Genomic DNA, 19,075 nt, shown 5'->3' with positions numbered 1-19,075 from the left:
CGGTGACGTCCATGAGACTTAGGGAAAAATGTAAAGCTGTCAGGCGATGCCTCACGGGACAAAACCCCAGGCCTGCCAGCCGGCGGGTCATGAGTTCAGATAGGAGATTGCAGAGGTGTGAGACCTGCATGAGGGTGGAGTGTGGCCATGCGCCTATGCCCACGGGTCTGCCCTGGCAGCCGCTGCCCACGGGCTTGAAGGCCCACACTGTGGACTCGGACTGCTGCTCACATCCTAGCTCTGCTGTTTAAGAGCTGTGTGGCCTTGAGTGAGTGCTGTAACCTCCCAGCCTCAGCTTCCACACTGTAAAATGGGAAAATAAGAGGACCTGCCCTTCCTCCCAGTTGTGTGGCTTCACTGAGGTGAAGCGAGGTGCAGGGACCCACTTGGCACAAGAGTGAGCACCTCATGACTGGGGTGAGGACCACTTGCTGCTCTGTGCTGGGGGCCAGGGCTCAGCGGATAAAAACTCGGGGCAAGAGCTGGGGAGAGGATTCGCAGCTTGGTGGACATGAGTCTTGGCAGTGGCTCTTCCCCGGGAAGGCCCCAGGCCTGGGAAAGGAGGAGGTGGGTGAGAGCCAGGGGACGGCACCCACTGGAGGGTCTTTTCCTAGGCTGCAGGCTCACTCCTCCCCCACCAACCACTTCATGCATGGCCCTTGGCAAGGGTAACAAGAAGAAAAGAGCTCAGGGCTCCTGGTCACTCTGATCTGGTCCCCTGGGAACCTCAGCCCAAGCAGGTGCCCTCCTCCCCGCATGGCGTGAGCAGAAAGGGTCTTGCTTTCCCAAGGGCATGGCCAGGTGGGGAAGAGAGAACCGGGGCACCATCCCCGGCCCCCATGTGGAGACCCCCTCAGCGGGCTGTGCCTCAGTGGTGCCTCTGAACAAGCAATGAGTACCTCAGTTGACTGAGTGGAACAGAAGCCGTGACCTTGCAGGAGCCGGTGCCCTTGGCAATGCCCTTCATCCCCTTGGTGCCAGCTTCCTCACTATAAGAGGGGCAGTGGTGGTGAAATGGCAGCTGGGAGGCTTGAGGGTGCACATGCGCACACAGTGCACGGGGCCACCCTGGAGCCTGGGCAAAGCCTTTCCTGGGGTAGGGGGGCTTCCCTCCTTGGCTCTCCCAGACCTGGAGTCTGCAGGGGCATTCTGGCCGGGGATGCAACAGGGCCCCGAGAGGGACAGGGGGCTGGAGCCGGCCGCGTTCGCCGCCTCTGACTCCCCACTTCCCCAAGGCCCCGGCTCCTTCCAGGATCCCTCCTTGCCTGCTCCACAAACAGCATGGCTCTGGTCCTCACAAGGACTCGGTGAGGGTGGGGTGCCATCGTCCCCATTCCATAGATGAGAACACTGAGGCCCAGATAAACCTGTACACTACACCCACCATGCAGCACTTACCCTCATACTCGCCACTCTCACACTCACCCTTACACACACGCAACACAAACAGCACACATTCACACACACACTCACACATTCATACACTCACATACATTCGTACTCTTACACACAGTCACACTCACATTCTCTCATACATGTAACTCACATGTGCACATGTTCTTTCTCACACACTCACATTCATACACTCACATACATTCTCACACACACATTCACACACAAATTCTCTCACGCACACACAACTCACATGCACTCACGCCCACATGTGCACACTCTCATGCATGCCCACGACTCACACACCCTCCCCCACTGGTCACTGGAAAGACAGAAGCCTACACAGAGTGACCACGAGGCTGCAGCCGCCCCAGGGGGTTGGGAAACGCCGCTGGGGAGCGGGCAGCAGCAGAACTGGGGCGGACAGCCAGCAGGGACGCCAGCCTGGGTGGGGACTCTCCCAGAGCCAAGCGCATTCCTCGGCCCCATCAGCCCAGGGGCAGGAAGACAAGCCAGCGCCTTGGCCCACGACAGGCTGCTCCTGGCCCCAGCATCCCCCGGGGATGAAATCGCTTGGCTTCCAAGACTTCCATGAGCAGCCCAAGGAGCCCCTCTCAGGCAGCAAATGGGCTCAGGTACCAGAAGCTCCGCACAGCAGAGCAGGGGTCTCCGGCGTCTCGGGGCTACAGTGGCAGCCTATGCCAGCTTCCTCAGCCCAGGACTCAGAGCCTGCGGCCAGGGACTGTTGGTGCAGGCGGGCCTGTCCCTCACAGTGGGTGGCACTTGGGCCTCTCACCTCAGGCACACACACAGGGCAGTGTCCTCAGGGCTTTGCACACACACACACATACACACAGAGCCGCTCAGCCTGCAGCACGCTCCTGGCCTCGTCACACTACCTGGGCTGTCCCTTCACAGTCCCGCACACATGGAGAGGCCTGTCTCCACGGCCTCTGTGCACCTGTGCCGAGGGAGGAACCAGGCCTCATTAGTGCAGTGCAACTCGTTGTGTTCTGGGTCCTGCTGGAATTTGCCTCTAGGGCTGAACCCCTCAAAGCAAACAGGGCAGCCTCTCCAGGGAGCCCTCAGGACCTGGGGCTCTGCTCCGGTGGATGCTGGGAGGCTTGGCTCTGCCTGTCCTGGCTGCCCATAGCAACTCCACAGCCTCCTTCCTGGGGCCAGAGATGCCAGCCCTCCTTCTACAGGCCTCCAAGGCTCCTTGAACCTCCTAACCACCATTTGCTAAGCTCAAGAAGGCCAGGAGGGGCAGGTGCTACGGCACAGTGGATTAAGTCGCCAACTGCAATGCCAGCATCCCGTATCGGAATGCCAGTTCAAGTCCTGGCTGTCCCACTTCTGATTCAGCTCCCTGCTAATGTGCTTGGGAAAGCAGTGGAAGGAGGTCCAAGTACTATCTGCAGACCCAAAAGGAATTCCATGCTCCTGGCTTCAGCCTGGCCCAGCCTAGGCTGCTGGGACCATTTGGGGAGTGAATCAGGTGAATCATAGTATGAAGATCTCTCTCTGCCTTTCAAATAAATGAAATACATCTTTAAAAAAAAAAGGCCAGGAGGAAGCACAGCAGCAGGGCCATGGTGGTCACATTCCTCCCCATTCCTGGTGGCCTTGGGCAAGTGACTCACACGCACTGAGCTCAGATTTTCCCCTCTGAGATGTCGATAACAGCAGCGTCTGCTCAGGGAGACGAGGTCATCCACAAACTACAGTGGCCAGGGAGCCACGGGGACACACGGACACGACGTAGCTCCAAGCAGAGGCCACTGAACAGTGTGCCCCGATATGTGGATGCAGGCAGGAACACGGCGTGGCAACGCCATAGATGCTCTGTCTCATGCCACAGGGTGACCTGAGGCCCTCATGTCGACAGCACCTCCCCACCATCCATTTCTGGAAGCTTCTCAGACACGCTTCGCCGTGTGCCTGCCTCGCCTGCCTGCATGACCAACACCAGGAACACCACCGCTGAGCAGGGCTGGCTCCGCGGGCCGCAGACAGGTGGTAACCGAGGTCTCTGAAGCCCAGACAGCCTGCACTGGCTGCCCCCATGGGGAAGGCCCCAGGGATCCCAGCACAAGTCAGCAGATCGAGGCAGCGGGAGCACCGTGCTTGAGCCGTGATGATTCCCAACCCGAAGAGCACATCCCGTGTGTGTCCTGCACCCGCAGCTGCAACAGGCCAACGTCTACTGGTGCAGGGGAAAAAAAGCCAAGAGCAACATCTGGGGAATTTAAAAACTCAGGCTGAGGGTGAGGGGTATTTAAATGTCCTTAATTTTGGCCGGTGCCGTGGCTCACTTGGCTAATCCTCCGTCTGTGGTGCCGGCACCCCGGGTTCTAGTCCAGGTTGGGGCACCAGATTTTGTCCTGGTTGCTCCTCTTCCAGTCCAGCTCTCTGCTGTGGTCCGGGAAGGCAGTGGAGGATGGCCCAAGTGCTTGGGCCCCTGCACCCACATGGGAGACCAGGAAGAAGCACCTGGCTCCTGGCTTTGGACTGACGCAGCGCACTGGCCATAGTGGCCATTTGGGGGTGAACCAATGGAAAAGGAAGACCTTTCTCTCTGTCTTTCTCTCTCTCTCACTGTCTAACTCTGCCTGTCAAGAAAAAATGTCCTTAATTCTGATCTTCTACTGAGTTTTTCTCAGATATAAATAGAGACAAGAAATAAGGAAAGGAGAAGGACAAACCCCATTGACGACAGAGGAGGGGAGAGAGCGGCCGCGGCTGTGTCCCGAGTGCTGAGCTGAAGCGTCCCAGTGTAACAGGCAGGCACAGTTTGACCAACGAGGAAGATGGCTCCACAGAGCCGAACTGCTATCTACTACGCACCTGTGAGACAATCACTTGCCTTCTCTGAGCCCTGACTTCCTCATTTGCTGGATGACAAAGGATCAGAGAGCCCCTTGCCAGGCCTGGCACATCACAGGGACTCCGTACTTTTTTTTTTTTTTTTGACAGGCAGAGTTAGAGAGAGAGAGAGAAAGATCTTCCTTTTTCCATTGGTTCACCCCCCAAATGGCCGCTACAGCTGGTGCTGCACCGATCCAAAGTCAGGAGCCAGGTGCTTTCTCCTGGTCTCCCATGAGGGTGCAGGGGCCCACGCATCTGGGCCATCCTCCACTGCCTTCCCGGGCCACAGCAGAGAGCTGGACTGGAAGAGGAGCAACTGGGACAGAACTGGCACCCCAACTGGGACTAGAACCTGGTGTGCCAGCGCCGCAGGCAGAGGATTAGCCTAGTGAGCAGCGGCGCCGGCCAGGACTCCGTACTTGTACTCGAATTAAATGAGCACTTGCTGGACCAATAAGCAACAGAATCAGGATTCAAATCTAGTTCCCCCAGCTCACCACCCTAGGCAGCAGAGCTTCGTGTTTCTCTGCCGTTGTAAGAGGAGGGACAGCGTGGCAAAGGGTCAGAGGACTCATCAGGGTGCAATACTGAGATACCACTGCCACCTGGTGGCAGCACACCTAAGTTATTGTGGGGGCAGGGGGCAACTGTTAAGGGGTAAAGTGTCTTGTGTCCAGTGTCTTGTGTGTGCCTAAGAAACAAGGCCATGCTTATACGGTGACCATGAAGCTTGCCTCCCTCCACCTGGCCAAAGGGCTGGCATGCCGCCAGGCAGCTGCCGGCGCCTGGACACCCCCGACTTAGGTTTCCTGGATGGTTTTTTAATTTAACTGATTAAATTTACCAACCACAAACAAACCAGATGCTGTCATAATTAAGTGCAGACATCCAGGTTTGCGTGAGACCTGCTGGAGACACAGGGGTCCCGGATCCATCAGTTGCTGCAGTCCCACAGGCTGTCTTGGACATCTGATCGTCACGAACCTGGGCTTTTCAACCCAGTCAGAGTCCCCTGAAGTGCTGCCTCTGTGCCCTGCTCTGAGCCATCCCTTGCAGCCGGGTTAACAGTCAGAGATTCCACAGGTGCTGCCCGCTGGCTGGCGCTCCGTGGATGCCACTGAAGACAGCCTCCTCCACTGGTCTTGCAGTTTTAAATGGGGCATTCTCCTCACCCTGCCAGGTCGGGAGTGTGTCTGCCAGTCCAGCCCACGCCATCCTGAGCTAAGGAAGTCAGGCTGTCACTGACAGAGGACCCACACAGGGACACCACGGCAAACAGAAGATGCTCTAAGTGAGCCCTGAAGGTCAGGTGACCTCCACCACCAACGCCAGTGACATTCCTCGCTCTTGACTGCTCTGGTACCTAACTGATAGATGGCCCTAGCAGGTCCTGACGAGTGCCTGCCTGTCCTGTGGGCACCCTTGTACCTGGGCACGCTGAGAACCAGGCACCAGGGAGGCCCCCCCACCCCCGACAATGAACTCTTGGCAGCACCTCTTGGTGCATCAGCAGGTGTGTGCCCCTGCCTTCTTAGCTGCCCCCTGGTGCCTTCCCACTCTGCTACATCCAGAAACAGGTACTTGAAGACCAGTGTGAACCCTGCCTTGATCCTTACTAATAAAAGGGCCCTGGACTCCACCTGCTTCACCTTTCCCATTTGTAAACAATGGGAACAATGGTGATGATGGCACTCGTGAAGTTGTAAAGTGGGTGAGATGGACACGAGGGGCCTGGCACAGACCTTGGCACGCAGCAGGGGCTCAGGACATGCTAGTTTCTTCCCTTTGCAGCCCCAAATTGGAGACGCCTGCTCTGCTTCTGGGACTCTGCCCAACAGACTCAAAGTGAGAACACGGGCTGCTGACCAGGAAGGCGCAGAGTGCCCCTTGGCAGGCCCAGGGAGACAGATTTCCAGGGTTGTCCTTCCACCCTCCGTCTGTTGTGGCAAGAGCCCCTGCAGAGGCACGAGGGGAATGCCGGGCCCCACGAGGGCCAGCCGGCCATCCTCCCCGTGCCCCCCCCCCCCCCCCCCGGCTCTCCAGCTAGCTGTGAGGATGACAGCTCTGGACGCCACCTGTCATCCCAGCCACTCCCTGCTGGCTTCACGGAGCCAGAGCCTGTCACAACTTGTTTGGACCCATCAGAGGGCGGGAGTGACAGGCATACAGGACGAGGACGAGCAGCTCGCCATGTGGGCTCCTTGCCCAGGGCCCAAGGTCAAGGCCTAACGCCAGGGCCCAGGAACAGACTCAACTCCCAGGGGTGCTCAGGGCCCCTGCCTGGGAAATTTCCCCCGGGTCTTCAAAGTCACTGGCAGGAGACTAACTCCCTCCCTGTGCCAGGTAGCTCTGAACCATCCAGCGCAGAGTTGGAACAGAGGAATGAGGCCAGAGAGCCAGACAACTGGAAAGAAGTAGACTTTGGAACAAGGGCTGGGGTTTTGAATCTCAGGCCAGCTGACACTTGCTGTAGTCTTCCCAAGTTACAGGCAACCCAGCATCCTGAGCCCCTGAAGTCTGGGCTCTCCAGCTCCTCAGGTCACCTCATTCCAGGAGGGAAAAGTTGCACCATCCTTTGGAAAGCAGGGAAACAGCTGGATGGCTCCCAGCTGGGCAGGAACGCCCAGTCGGCACGCAGGGGACCGGGACCTGAGTTCTCCCCTTCCCAGCCCTGGGTCACACGGGTCTGACACTCTCGTGGCTGCGCGGCAGCTGAGCGGCTGAGTCAGGACTTACCTTCCACTGCAGGGAATGGAACCACTGGTCTCGCAGGTAGCTGTTCGCAGCCTGCAACGACAAGAACAGGACAGCAACGTGGTCACCAGCTTGCAGCAACTCCGAGCATCTCACAGGTCCAGCAAGCGAGCCCCAGCCGGCCACACAGTCCCAGTCGGCTAGACAGCACTAACCCTGCACACATATCTTGACTTGCCCGGCATGGGCAAGGGCCGAGATGAAAGGGCTGGGAGCAGGGCGCGGGTGACATTGGAAGCCGGGGGGTCTCCTTTGTGCCAGGCCTGCCCTAGCGTCCAGCCTTTGTTATCTGCCTATGCTCTCATCAGTTCTTTAGACACAGCCTTGTCGGGGACTTCCATGACTATGCCCGCTTCGCAGAGGGAAAAAGCAAGACCCCGAGATCTCACAAGTGCAACACAATCCAAGGTGGGCTGCCTTCCAAGCTTGTGTGTTTCACCTCGACAGGGTCCTGCCAACAGCAGGAAGTCGGCAGAGGAAGCACAGGCCTTTGCTCAGGCGGACCCTGGTGAAAACCCACAGGATGGCAGCGCCACCTGATCCTCACTGCACCTTGAGCAACTCAGCCTAGGCTGTCCCATCCGTAAGATGGGGACAACAGCCTTGATCTTGCAGGGAGGCTGGGGACAATTCCTGTAGCAGATGTGGCGCGGTGCTGGGCAGCCTCTGTCGTTACTGTCCTCATCAAGCCCACTCACCACCACGCGGCTCGAGGAAGCCACGGCCAGCCTGGTGCCTGCCACTGCTGCTCGCGCCTTCCTTTCTAGCAGTCCTGCTAACGGCAACGGCGATGTTGTGGCTGTGGGTGCGTCAGACGCAGTGCCCGGCCCCGTGCGTGGCCTGGCTCGTGCAGTCCTTGCAGGGCAGCCCTGAGAAGTGGCAGGGGCAGCAGAGACTCACTTCAAACCCTACAGATTCACCCCAGACCCCCAGTGAGCCTCGCTGTGACACAAGCACTGCGGCCACAGCTGAGCCTCCGACAGGCCTGGGTTCAAAGGCCTCTGACGACCCAAGCCTAGGACATCTGTCCGGGCCACAGAGGCTGAAGAGGGGAAGCAGCCCCGGGTGGGGGCCGACTGCTGGGCTTTCGCCCATCAGCACTGACCTAGCGTTGGGTCTTGGGACACTTCTTGTTCATTAGCATGACAAAATACACAGCAAACAATGAGGTGACCTGGGAAGGCGCTCATGGAGCGTGGTGCCTGGCACGTGCAAATGTTCCATCAACAGCAGCTGTCAGCGGCAGCCGCAGCCGGTGTATACTGACCAGTGCTTGACAACAGCCTGCACCAGTTCCCAGGGTGTCCCCGAGCCAGAGCTGGGAGGAGATGTGAGGGCCCTTCCCCGCGGCTGGCTCCAGTACCCTGGCCCTCGACCGCCTCTCCGCTTCTCACCAGCACGGTGGCTGGGGCGGTGGGACGGGGGAGAACAAGCCACCCACATCTTAGTCGGCTGTGGTAAGGTTTCCTGGCATAGCAGGGACCACAGAGGTGGGACTGAGCTGGGGCTCGTTATGGGTAGCTTGCTTGGATCATCCAGGGGCCCAGTACAATCACAAGGGTCCCTGTCAGAGGCTGGCAGGAGGTCAGAGCCAGAGGCAAGCAGAGGGGGTGAGCCAAGGAATGGATGCAGCTGCAGAAGCTGAGTGGCAAGGAGAGGTCCTCTCCTGGAGCTTCCAGAAGGAGCCAGCCCTGCCAATGCCTTGGTTTCAGCCAGGCAGGACACGTGCTAGACTCCAGACTGCCACGACTGTGCTCTGTGTGGTTTTGAGTCGGCGGTCCTCTATCACAGCAGCAACACAAGGTACACAGGAGGTACGGCCAGGTGTACAGTGTGGATGTGAGCCATCCTCTTGACCCTGGGGGTGCAGAGTGGGCCTGGGCGGTGCCTGTCTGGTGACCATTGTTGGACCGAATAGCCAATCAGGACAGAAAGGAAGAGGGAGGCAGAGGAGACCCATGCCCCTCCCTCTTCTGCATCCACGGACCCCACACACGGCCCGGAAAATATGTGCCCGTGGGACCCCACACCACAGGAGAGGGGACCAAGCACATTCTGCCTGTCGCTGTCCACCCTGGGCCTGAATGAATGAACAAGTAAGTGGGTGGGCTCTGAGCCCCTCGAGGGCTGATGAGGCAGGGGACCCGGGAACAGAGGAAACACAGAGCAAGAAGCAGAAAAGCCACGTGGACCAGGCAGCAGGTGCTGCAGGAGTCTCCCAGCCCTGCCTGGGCAGCCAGATCCACACAGACCTGTCCTCCCTCATGGCTGAGCCCTACCCTTCCCAGTCCTAGGTCTCCCAACTTCTGAGTCTTCACTGGGCCTTGCAGCCTGCACCCAGCAGCTGACAGCGTGTGACAGGTCACCAGGGCTGGGTCAGGGGCTTTGGCTCTTGAGCAAGTGATGTGCAGATGGGCCAGGACTAGGTACTGCCCCACTCCCAGCTACCGCGGCGCCAGTCCATCACCCAGGTCCCGCCTCCAGGCCCCTGCCACCTTCCCAGTGCATTCTTTTCCCCATGAGCACCTAGGGCACCTGGCCCTGCCTCACCCACAAGCTCACCCTCCCCAGCATCCCCATCTTCTGTATTCCCACAGCTTCTCAGAGCCCCTGTCCTACAGCCCGCAGAGAGCCACACACTGCTGGAACCCACCCACAGGCCTGGCAGTGTGGAGGCAGAACCCACACAGGCCTCACTGTACCTGCCAGAAACCCAGGGAGCTGAGTGAGCCCCCTACACATGCGGTAGGCCCCACAGATGTTGGCCACGGAGAGGCCCTGGCGTGAGCCCTCCTGTACCTGCTCCCCAGGTGTGCTAGCTCAGCAGGGTCAGAGGGTCCTTCCTCCTCCCCGACGGGCAGACGCCCCGGCCAGGTCTGTCCACAGCAACGCATCCGAGACACGGAGGGGCTGTACGGATCTCCCCACCCAAGGGCTCAGTCTCCCAGTTTACAGAGCTGAGAACCTGACAAGCTATAGATTCACACCCAAGCAATGTGCACATTTGTGCAGACACCACACACACAGACTCTTACACCCAGACACTCACATACTCCCCACAGATCCCCACGTAGCCGATTCACACACATGCTCCACACAGACCCACATCCACACACTCACACCCCTACACACACACACACACACAGGCCCATACATACCCACAGACACACACACTCCACACAGACCCACATGCACACACTCACACCCCTACACACACACAGACCCATACACACCCACAGACACTCACATACTCCACACAGATCCCCACGTAGCCAGATTCACACACGCTCCACACAGACCCACATCCACACACTCACACCCCTACACACACACACAGACCCATACACACCCACAGACACTCACATACTCCACACAGATCCCCACGTAGCCAGATTCACACACGCTCCACACAGACCCACATCCACACACTCACACCCCTACACACACACAGAGACCCATACACACCCACAGACACTCACATACTCCACACAGATCCCCACGTAGCCAGATTCACACACATGCTCCACACAGACCCACACTCACACCCCTACACACACACACAGACCCATACACACCCACAGACACTCACTCCACACAGATCCCCATGTAGCCAGGTTCACACTCATGTTCCACATAGACCCACATGTACATACTCAAACCCCTACACACACATACACACAGAGACCCATACACACCCAGAGACTCTCACACACACTCCACACAGATCCCCACGTAGCCAGATTCACACACATGTTCCACATAGACCCACATGTACACACTCACACCCATACACACACACAGACACACAGAGACCCATACACACCCAGAGACTCACACACACACTCCACACAGATCCCCACGTAGCCATTCACACACATGCTCCACACAGACCCACATCCACACACTCACACCCCTACACACACACACAGACCCATACACACCCACATTCACACACTCCACACAGATCCCCACGTAGCCAGACTCACACACACGCTCCACACAGACCCACATGCACACACTCACACCCCTACACACACACACAGACCCATACACACCCACATTCACACACTCCACACAGATCCCCACGTAGCCAGACTCACACACACACTCCACACAGACCCACATCCACACACTCACACCCCTACACACACACACAGACCCATACACACCCACATTCACACTCCACACAGATCCCCACGTAGCCAGACTCACACACACGCTCCACACAGACCCACATCCACACACTCACACCCCTACACACACACACAGACCCATACACACCCACAGACACTCACATACTCCACACAGATCCCCACGTAGCCAGATTCACACACATGCTCCACACAGACCCACATCCACACACTCACACCCCTACACACACACAGACCCATACACACCCACAGACTCACACACACAGACCCATACATACCCATAGACTCACACACACGCTCCACACAGACCCACATCCACACTCACACCCATACACATACTCCACACGCACACTCCACAGACCCACACACACAGACTCACAGCCCCCCAGATCTACATGCACACACAGACTCACCCCTAAACATAGAATCACACCCCCAACACAATCCACACACGACGACACCTCCGAACACACACACACACACATGCACGCACGCACGCACACTACACAGCCACTGTGCAGGCAGTTGTGGACTCTACTAGCTGTGCCGGCCTGGGCGTCCCGGCAGCATTCTGCCTTCATTGACCAGGGCCTGCCTGCGTCCCACAGGCCGACCCCGCAGCCCCACCTGAAGCACCACTTCGCCAGAGTGACTCCTTGCGGGTGCCTTCCCCTCTCCCTGCCACAAACCTCACCTCTCATCTTCCAGTCTGGACTCGCCTGTCTCATCGTCCTCCTCCCTGACTATGAGCCCTGGGAGATCAAGGACCACGCAGGACTTTTGCACACCGAGTCCATGAAACCGGCGAGCCTGGCTGACGTGTTCAACAAATGAATGACGGGCAGCATGGACACGAGGGTGACAGATCCACCGATGCATGATGGGTAGATGGATGGACAGGTAAGACTGAAGGACAAACGGACAGTGGAGCACCGTGTATCCATTCTGCTCCCTGAGGTAGGGCTTCAGAGGAACTGTGCATCCCCGATGCCCTCTCTCCCCCCGCCTGAATCTAAGACTCCAGACACAGGCACGGCCATGCTCTCCTGGACACTTACCGTGCAGCAGGCATGGCACCACATGTTTACATAGATTCTCATCCAACGAGACAAGTAGTGGGTTCAGTTCGCCAAGAAAGCAAATGAGGCCCAGGGCCGGTGAGTGGTGCAGCAGGTTAAGCCACCACCTGTGACACCAGCATCTCACGTGGGCGCTGGTTTAAGTCCCGGCTGCTCTGCTTCCGATCCAGCTCCCTGCTGATGTACCTGGGAAGGCAGTGGAGGATGGCCCAAGTGCTTGGGCCCCTGTCACCCACGTGGGACACCCGGATGGAGCTCTAGGTCCCTGGCTTTGTGAGCATTTGGGGAGTGAACCAGCAGACAGAAGATCTCTCTGTCTCCCTCTCTGTTGCTCTGCCTTTCAAATCAATCAATCTTTTTAAAAAACAGAAGAACATGAGACTCACGGAAGTTCTTCCCACTGCCTAAGGTGACTCAGCCATGGTGGTGTGGTCGAGGCACGTGTAGATTCAGGCTTGAACCCAGACCAGTCTGACCCCCAGGCTGCTCCCCACACTGCCCACTCCGGGACACGGGCAGAGAACCTGAGCTCCCCTGGACGCCCATGACCAGGGCTGGGAATCAGACGGCGTTATGACCGCACTGTCCCTGCACGGTGGCAGCCCTGATGAGGAAGCAGGGGAGGAGGGACTTGGCTCCCCTCCGTGAAAATGAGAGGGTGGGACTGAGCGCTCCTCCAGACGAGGGGGCTGCCGCTGCTGCAGCCAAACTGTGACCAGGCGGCCAGGCGGCTGTTTCTCCCTCCAGCTGGCCTGGTCTCTAAGAAGGAGAGAGGCTGCGGGGCAGGATGCTCTGTGTGCAGGCACCTCAGAGCGGCTTCCAGCGGTGGGCGGCCCCGGCAGGGACAGGATGCTTGTGTCTCCGCACCACCCTGCTGGTGGCTGAGCCAGGGCAAGCCAGTGCAGCAGAAACAGCAGGCACAGCAGTGCCCCAAGGTCACTTCGAGGAGGACCCCCTCATCCCCAGTGCCCACGCTAGTGCAAGCGTCAGGCCTGCTCGGACCTCCTCCCCACTGCTCCTGGCGATCGGTCTCTCACAGTGAAAGGGCCTGTTTGCAGGCAAATCTGCCTCATTTCCTCTTTGAAAGTTGCCAAGTTCTCTCTCATTGTTGTATTGTGTGGGGAAGTGAGGAAAACAGCCCAGGGAGCACTGGGGGGCACCGTCCCCAAGTCCCCTTCCCCGGTCCAGCTTCGCAGGGAGGCACAGCGCGTGCTGGAAGACCGGAAAGGTCTTTCTGCACGGCTTCCAGTAAGAAAGGAACCCACCCAGTCCCCGCCTTGCTGCCAACACTCGGGGCACAAAGTTGCCTGGCAAGCCTCCCGCAGGGCTTTTGGAAACACGGCTGCCGAGCAGGGCCGGATCTCTGGACTGGTCCCAGAAAGCAGCAGGTGCCCCTGGGAAAGACAGGGTCTCATAATCCCATCTCGCCTGAGCCCTTGTTGGAGGAGTAGTGGGCTCTGCCCATCACTGCCAGACCCAGGGCTGGGAAGACAGCTGCGCTGCCTGCTCCCCTGCCCCTGGGGCCTGCAGGAAGCGGCCCCCAGGATGTCTCCCTGACACCGTTTCCGTACTCACGCAACAAAGACGCTAGCCCAAAGGGCATCAGGGAGGGAAGAAGATAAGTAGGACCTTAGTGCCGCCAGAGATTCCAATGACATGGCATTAAGTGGAGCTCCTGCTGAAAACATAAAGCTTCTAGAAACAGCGGCTGGATCCGCGGGGGAGGGCTGGCGCCTCTGCCCGCGACTGGACCTGCAGGCAGACTGCTCGGGGTCTCCTAGTGGGGAGAAGGCGCGAGTGCCTGAAACCCTCTCGGGACCTCCCGTGAACCACTGGGTCAGGTCTCCAGGAGGCACTGGCTCAAGTTCTAACCAAGCAGGGGCTTTGTAAGGGGGTCCCTGGGAGACACAGAGACCGAGGCGGAGGAGGGCAGGGAGGCAGCGAGTAAGAGAGGGAACTGGTGATGCTCTGGCGTGGAGAGACACACGGGGAGAAGCCTGCGGAGGACACTGGGCAAAAGAGAAAGAAAAGCAGAGTGAGAGACGGCAAAGGAGAAAGAGAGGACAGGAGAGGGAATGGGAGAGAGAGAGAGAGATGGAGGAAAAAGTGTCAGAGATGCAGGGGGTGACAGGAAAACAGCAGGCAGGCTGGGCCAGGGAAGGGGCACTGGGCCCCTGGAGCCCCCTGCCATCGCCCCAGGTAGAGAACTCTGCCCACCCGCAGCAGGATGGGCACCTGTGGTGATGCTGAGAAGCCCACGCACGGCGAGGCTCCCTCCTTCCAGAGAGGGAGCTGGAGCCCCAGGCCAGGGTGTGAGACCCAGAGGAGAAGGCCAGCACCGCCCAGCAGAATCTTCTGTGCCGGACATGTCCTTCCCCTGCTCTGTCCACACAGCTGCCAGCGACACGTGCTCCCAAGCACCTGAGACGTGGCCAGTGGTTTCAGGAAGTGCCCTCTTAATTGGATGGAATAAGCTGCCGCACAGGACTGCACTGGTCAGGGCATCTGAATTCCAGGGACACGCCGGTGACAGGCCTTGAGCCCCAGTACCCCTGGCTGCTCTCAGTACCCTCCTGCCCAGGCCAGAACCTGGACTGCTCTGACACCATGGCTCCAGGTCCCAGCACAGCAGGCCCTAGGCCAAGCAAGACAAAGCAAAGACCACACCTCTGTCCCAACAGCATGTGGGCCTCACCAGCACCGAGCAGAGCTCTGCCCAGCACCTCTGGGACCCCAGGTGCCTCCCCAGTCACCCACAGCAACCTCTCGGCCTGGAGCCCACCACCAGAGCAGCTCGGAGCCCTGAACAGGACAGGACAGCCACACGGCACCCAAGAATCATGGGGGGGACAGGAGAGAGGCGAAGGGGGACAAGGAAGCAAGGCAGCAGCCGACCTGCACCGACCACCCAGCCCGATGACAATGACAACCAGAGAGAGCCCCGATGGCCAGCAGGGGATGCACCCACCTGGACGCAGCGTCTGCTCCCTTTGCTCTGAGTGCAGCCCTGGGTCTGAGGAGCTGCTGGCTGCCGCTGCCTCCACCTCCTCCTCCTCCTCCTCCTCCTCCTCTCCTGTTCCTGTTTCTGGCTGTGCCAACCACTGGAGCCAGGGGACAGTGAGCCCGCCCGCCCGCCCGGTGCGTCAGCACCACAGGGGGGGCTCTGACGCGGAGCCACTGCTGGCCGAAACCGGCCAAGCCTGGCCGAACAAGTTATCGCCGCAGGGCTTGCAACCGCGGCTCCGGTTAACAAGATCCCTCATGCCTAGCAGGGGAGCAAGTAACGCTCTGGCCTTCTCTGGGGGCAGGGCTGCCTTCTCTGCCCACCAGAGCTCCTGCCAGAGCTGTGACCATCACGCCCAGGGAGGAGCTCAGGGCTGCCCCGGCTCTGCGGCCTGCGTCTCCTTGTCACTCACACGTCCGGAGTCCCTTCCATCCCTTAACAGCTTTCCGAGGCTCCCTACTACCCTCAGATTATGGTCCGAGGCTTCAGCAAACAGCCTGCCAGACCCAGCAGCCCTGACAGCCCTAGCTGTGCTCGCAGCCTCAAATCCATCCCCCCACCCTGGCACTGCAGCTACAGCAAACTCCTACACACTCAGGCTCGGCTCCCACAACGCCCTGCCCAGGGCATTCCCTCCTCCCCCACATACTCCTACACACCCCTACAAGCCCAACGCTAATGCCCATCCCAGGGCAGCCTGCTCTGGCATCCCAGGCCCCGGCAGCCAGTCCCTCCTCTGGGCTACTGGTCCTCAGAGACAGACCTGTGTCCCAGCTGGTGTTTCGGGGATCACTTGTTTATGGGGACGTCTCCTCAGAGGGTGGGGGAGCTCCTCTAGGATGCCCACTCCCATCTCCCAGCACAGGGCCGAGGCTGGCTCCCAGCACTGCAGGAAGCCACGCACTCCTCACTCCCTCGCTCGCTGGCCAGGGATGCCTTGGTGGCCCACCAAGTCTCCCACCCAGGGGGCTGTGCTGTAGCCTGAGGCAGGGAGGCTGGGGGGAGGGGGGCCAAGTGGACCCTGCACTAAACAAAGTGGGAGACAGAGAAAACAGAGGAGGCAGGCACGGCTTCTGGTGTCCTCCACGAGCCGCTGGCAAGGACCGGGGCTTTTCTGAGTGCCGCTTAGTGGGTTCCCAGGGCCACGGAGCTGAGCCCCGCTCAGAGGCAGAGCCGGCATCATCACACCACCCAGGGCCACTTCGGAAGTAGGTTTGGCGGCATCTCTTTGGGCCAAGAGAAAACCAGTGTCCCTGGAGAGACACAGGGCTAGGAAGAAAATGCTCCTCCGAACCAGGCAGAGGAAGATCTTTCTGCCGCCAGCGGGTGGGCAGGCTTTCCTGGACGAGGAGTCTCCGACTCGGGGTTCCTGACTGCTTCCTGATGTGACCGGCTGCGTGTCCCAGGAGGCGCTGCGGGAGCGCCCAGACTGTGTGTCCCAGGAGGTGCTGCAGGAGCCCCTGTATTTCGCCTGCCACTTCTTGCTGGCTCTGTCCCCGGGCTCCGCGTGGTCCTGGTAGGGCAGTCAGTCTGAGCACACGCAGCCTGGGCGGTCACTTCTGGGCAGTGCGTTCCCAAGGGTGGAGGAGTTCTTCCCTGAGATTTTCTAGGAGGTACTGGAGGAAAAGGGACCACTCTCTTTTTAAGGATGCGAGCTCTGAGGAGGCGAGTTCAGGCTGCTGTGCTGAGATTCTCCCTGACGCAGAAGCGGAGCCAGGGAATGGAGGTGCGGAATGAGAACGCGATGATTTGGCCACGGACCCAGCTACGCCTGAAGCCATGGTTCGGACCTCCCAGTTGTTTCAACGGCCACGCCACGGCACGCTGTTTCCCTGCCTTGAGTAACGCTCGTGTCACTTCCAGCCACATGTCCTGACCAGACCACGCACACACAGGATGTGCGTCTGTTTCCGAGAAGACAGCGTACAGTTCCCTCAGTCTCCAACACTGAGCTCAACGAGAAGGAAGAGACCTTCTCACTCGGTGCAAAGCCAAGGGCAGCCTCAGTTGCCCACGTGCTTTTCACGGCCTTCTAGGGCCAAGCAACCTGCCTGTGTGCCTCAGTTTCCTGATATGAAACAGGGAGACCACCTACACGCTTCTCAGGATTATTAAGGGAACTCAACGAGGACACATAAAGCTCCTGGACTGTGGCGGGCATGCACCAGGCGCTCAATTCATGCACAGTCCCTCTTTTTTGTCTCCAGCTGATGGCCTCTTCTACTTGGGGAATAAAACGCGCTAGGCTCAACCCCCACTCCTGCTGACAACTGGCCGTGTCTCTTGGAGGGCGGGAGGAGGGCGCTGGCGGGGGAGGAAGCCGGGGAAAGTGCGTGTTCGTGCTCACATTCTGGGGCCTACCTGCAGTAGGACTGTTCCCCCGGGGATCGTGAGCTGTAAACAGTACTTCGGAGCATTCTCCCAGGACAGCAGCTGCACGTCCTCGATGGCGCTGTAGGAGACGGAGTTTTCCATGTACCCGGTTGGCTGCAGCAAGAACAGAAAGAGACCCACACGGTTAGGAGGGCAGGTGTACATCCAGGGCTCGAAGGGGGTCCTATGAGCGTATGAGCACCCCCACTCTGGCGACAAAATGACGGGGCTGGCGTGGAAATTCGGCCAACGCAGGGGACCAGGGAAAGCCCGGGGCTCCAGACTGGCAGCGGTCATCTGCGGTGGAAGGTGGGCGGCCGAGTTTCTCACGTCAAGACTGGAGGGGCAGTGGCAGGAATGGCTGGGCAGAGCTAGAGGGAACACACAGCAGGGGCTAAGGACCAGTTGCAGGGCACAGCGGGCAGCCCAGCAGCTACCACCCACGCCTACCCAGAAAGCAGCAGGAGTGCACCCCCAGGGCTCCCTCCTTCCTCTCTCTCCAGATACACATTCCCCACTCAGCACGCAGAGCCGTGTTCCCAGAAGGCAACTCCACGCTCCCGCTCCCATGCAGAACATCCTCCAGGGGCTCCCAGAGGCCCAGCCACAAAATCCACACGTGTGCTCCCCACACCAGCGGGCTGACAGCGCCTCAAACTCAAGAGCTCTTGGTCCAAATGGCCACGGCCTCACCCCGACTTAACAGCACCCCCATCATGGGGAGCCCATGTCCCCCAGACCCCAGCACCCAGCCCGGTGCAGCCTCCCTTCGGTGCTCACCATGCCCTGCTTGGTTATCTGGCGACTCGCATGGCAGGACTACCTGTCCAGCTCTCCCTCCTGGCCAGGCTGCAATCTCTGGGTGGCCACTGCGCCGACCCAGAGCCCAGCCTGTGGCAAGGGCTCGACAGTGAAGGGTGGAAAGAAGTAGAAAGGCTATGACCAGTCAACACTGGGGCAGGGGCAGTAAGAGGGCGGCTGTGGGATACCTAGGCCACCAGGTCCCAGCAGTGTCCCTGTCCCTCGGTGCCCAAAAATCCAGACCTCAGAGACTCCAAGACACACTGACTACCGAGTCCCAGGCCCTCCTGTGTGCCAAGTGCTGCCCTGAGCACTTGGTAAGCAGCGTTTCTCCTAATTCTCACCATGCTCTCGGGGAGCAGCTGCTGGGACCACTCACGCCACAGATGAGGCCAAGGTTCAGGAGGTCAGTGAGCTGGGAGCGGCCTGGCCAGGACCGGGCGCAGTCCTCCGACTGCAGCACCAGTGCCCTGCCCGCTACGCTGAGTGGCAGGCAGGAGGGCCATGCTGTCTGAAGTCCACGGCCAACACGTGAATTTCACCCTGTGACTGAGGGCCTCCCGTGGGGACTTTCCACTTCAGTATCCAGCTGCCAAAGTAGAAAGGTGCAGGTGCAGTGCTGATGGCGTAAGCTGCCTCAAATGCCTTTATCT

The 19,075-nt window shown here is 59.3% G+C and overlaps 1 protein-coding gene across 1 annotated transcript in view; it reads right to left on the bottom strand.

Annotated features, from left to right (window-relative positions):
• CMIP (c-Maf inducing protein) overlaps positions 1–19,075 on the bottom strand; it is a 212,960-nt gene that overhangs the window by 60,974 nt on the left and 132,911 nt on the right. The window contains exons 2-3 of the mRNA XM_062176295.1: positions 17,610–17,735; positions 6,997–7,047 (exon numbers count right to left, since the gene is read on the bottom strand). Coding sequence (XP_062032279.1) covers positions 6,997–7,047; positions 17,610–17,735 — 177 coding nt within the window. The remainder of the gene's footprint in view (positions 1–6,996; positions 7,048–17,609; positions 17,736–19,075) is intronic.

Source organism: Lepus europaeus, chromosome 19 (genome assembly GCF_033115175.1).
Source record: "Lepus europaeus isolate LE1 chromosome 19, mLepTim1.pri, whole genome shotgun sequence".
NCBI classification, from domain to species: Eukaryota; Metazoa; Chordata; class Mammalia; order Lagomorpha; family Leporidae; genus Lepus; species Lepus europaeus.
The sequence above is the reverse complement of the archived record's forward strand: the minus strand, read 5'-3'. Positions and strand labels throughout refer to the sequence as shown.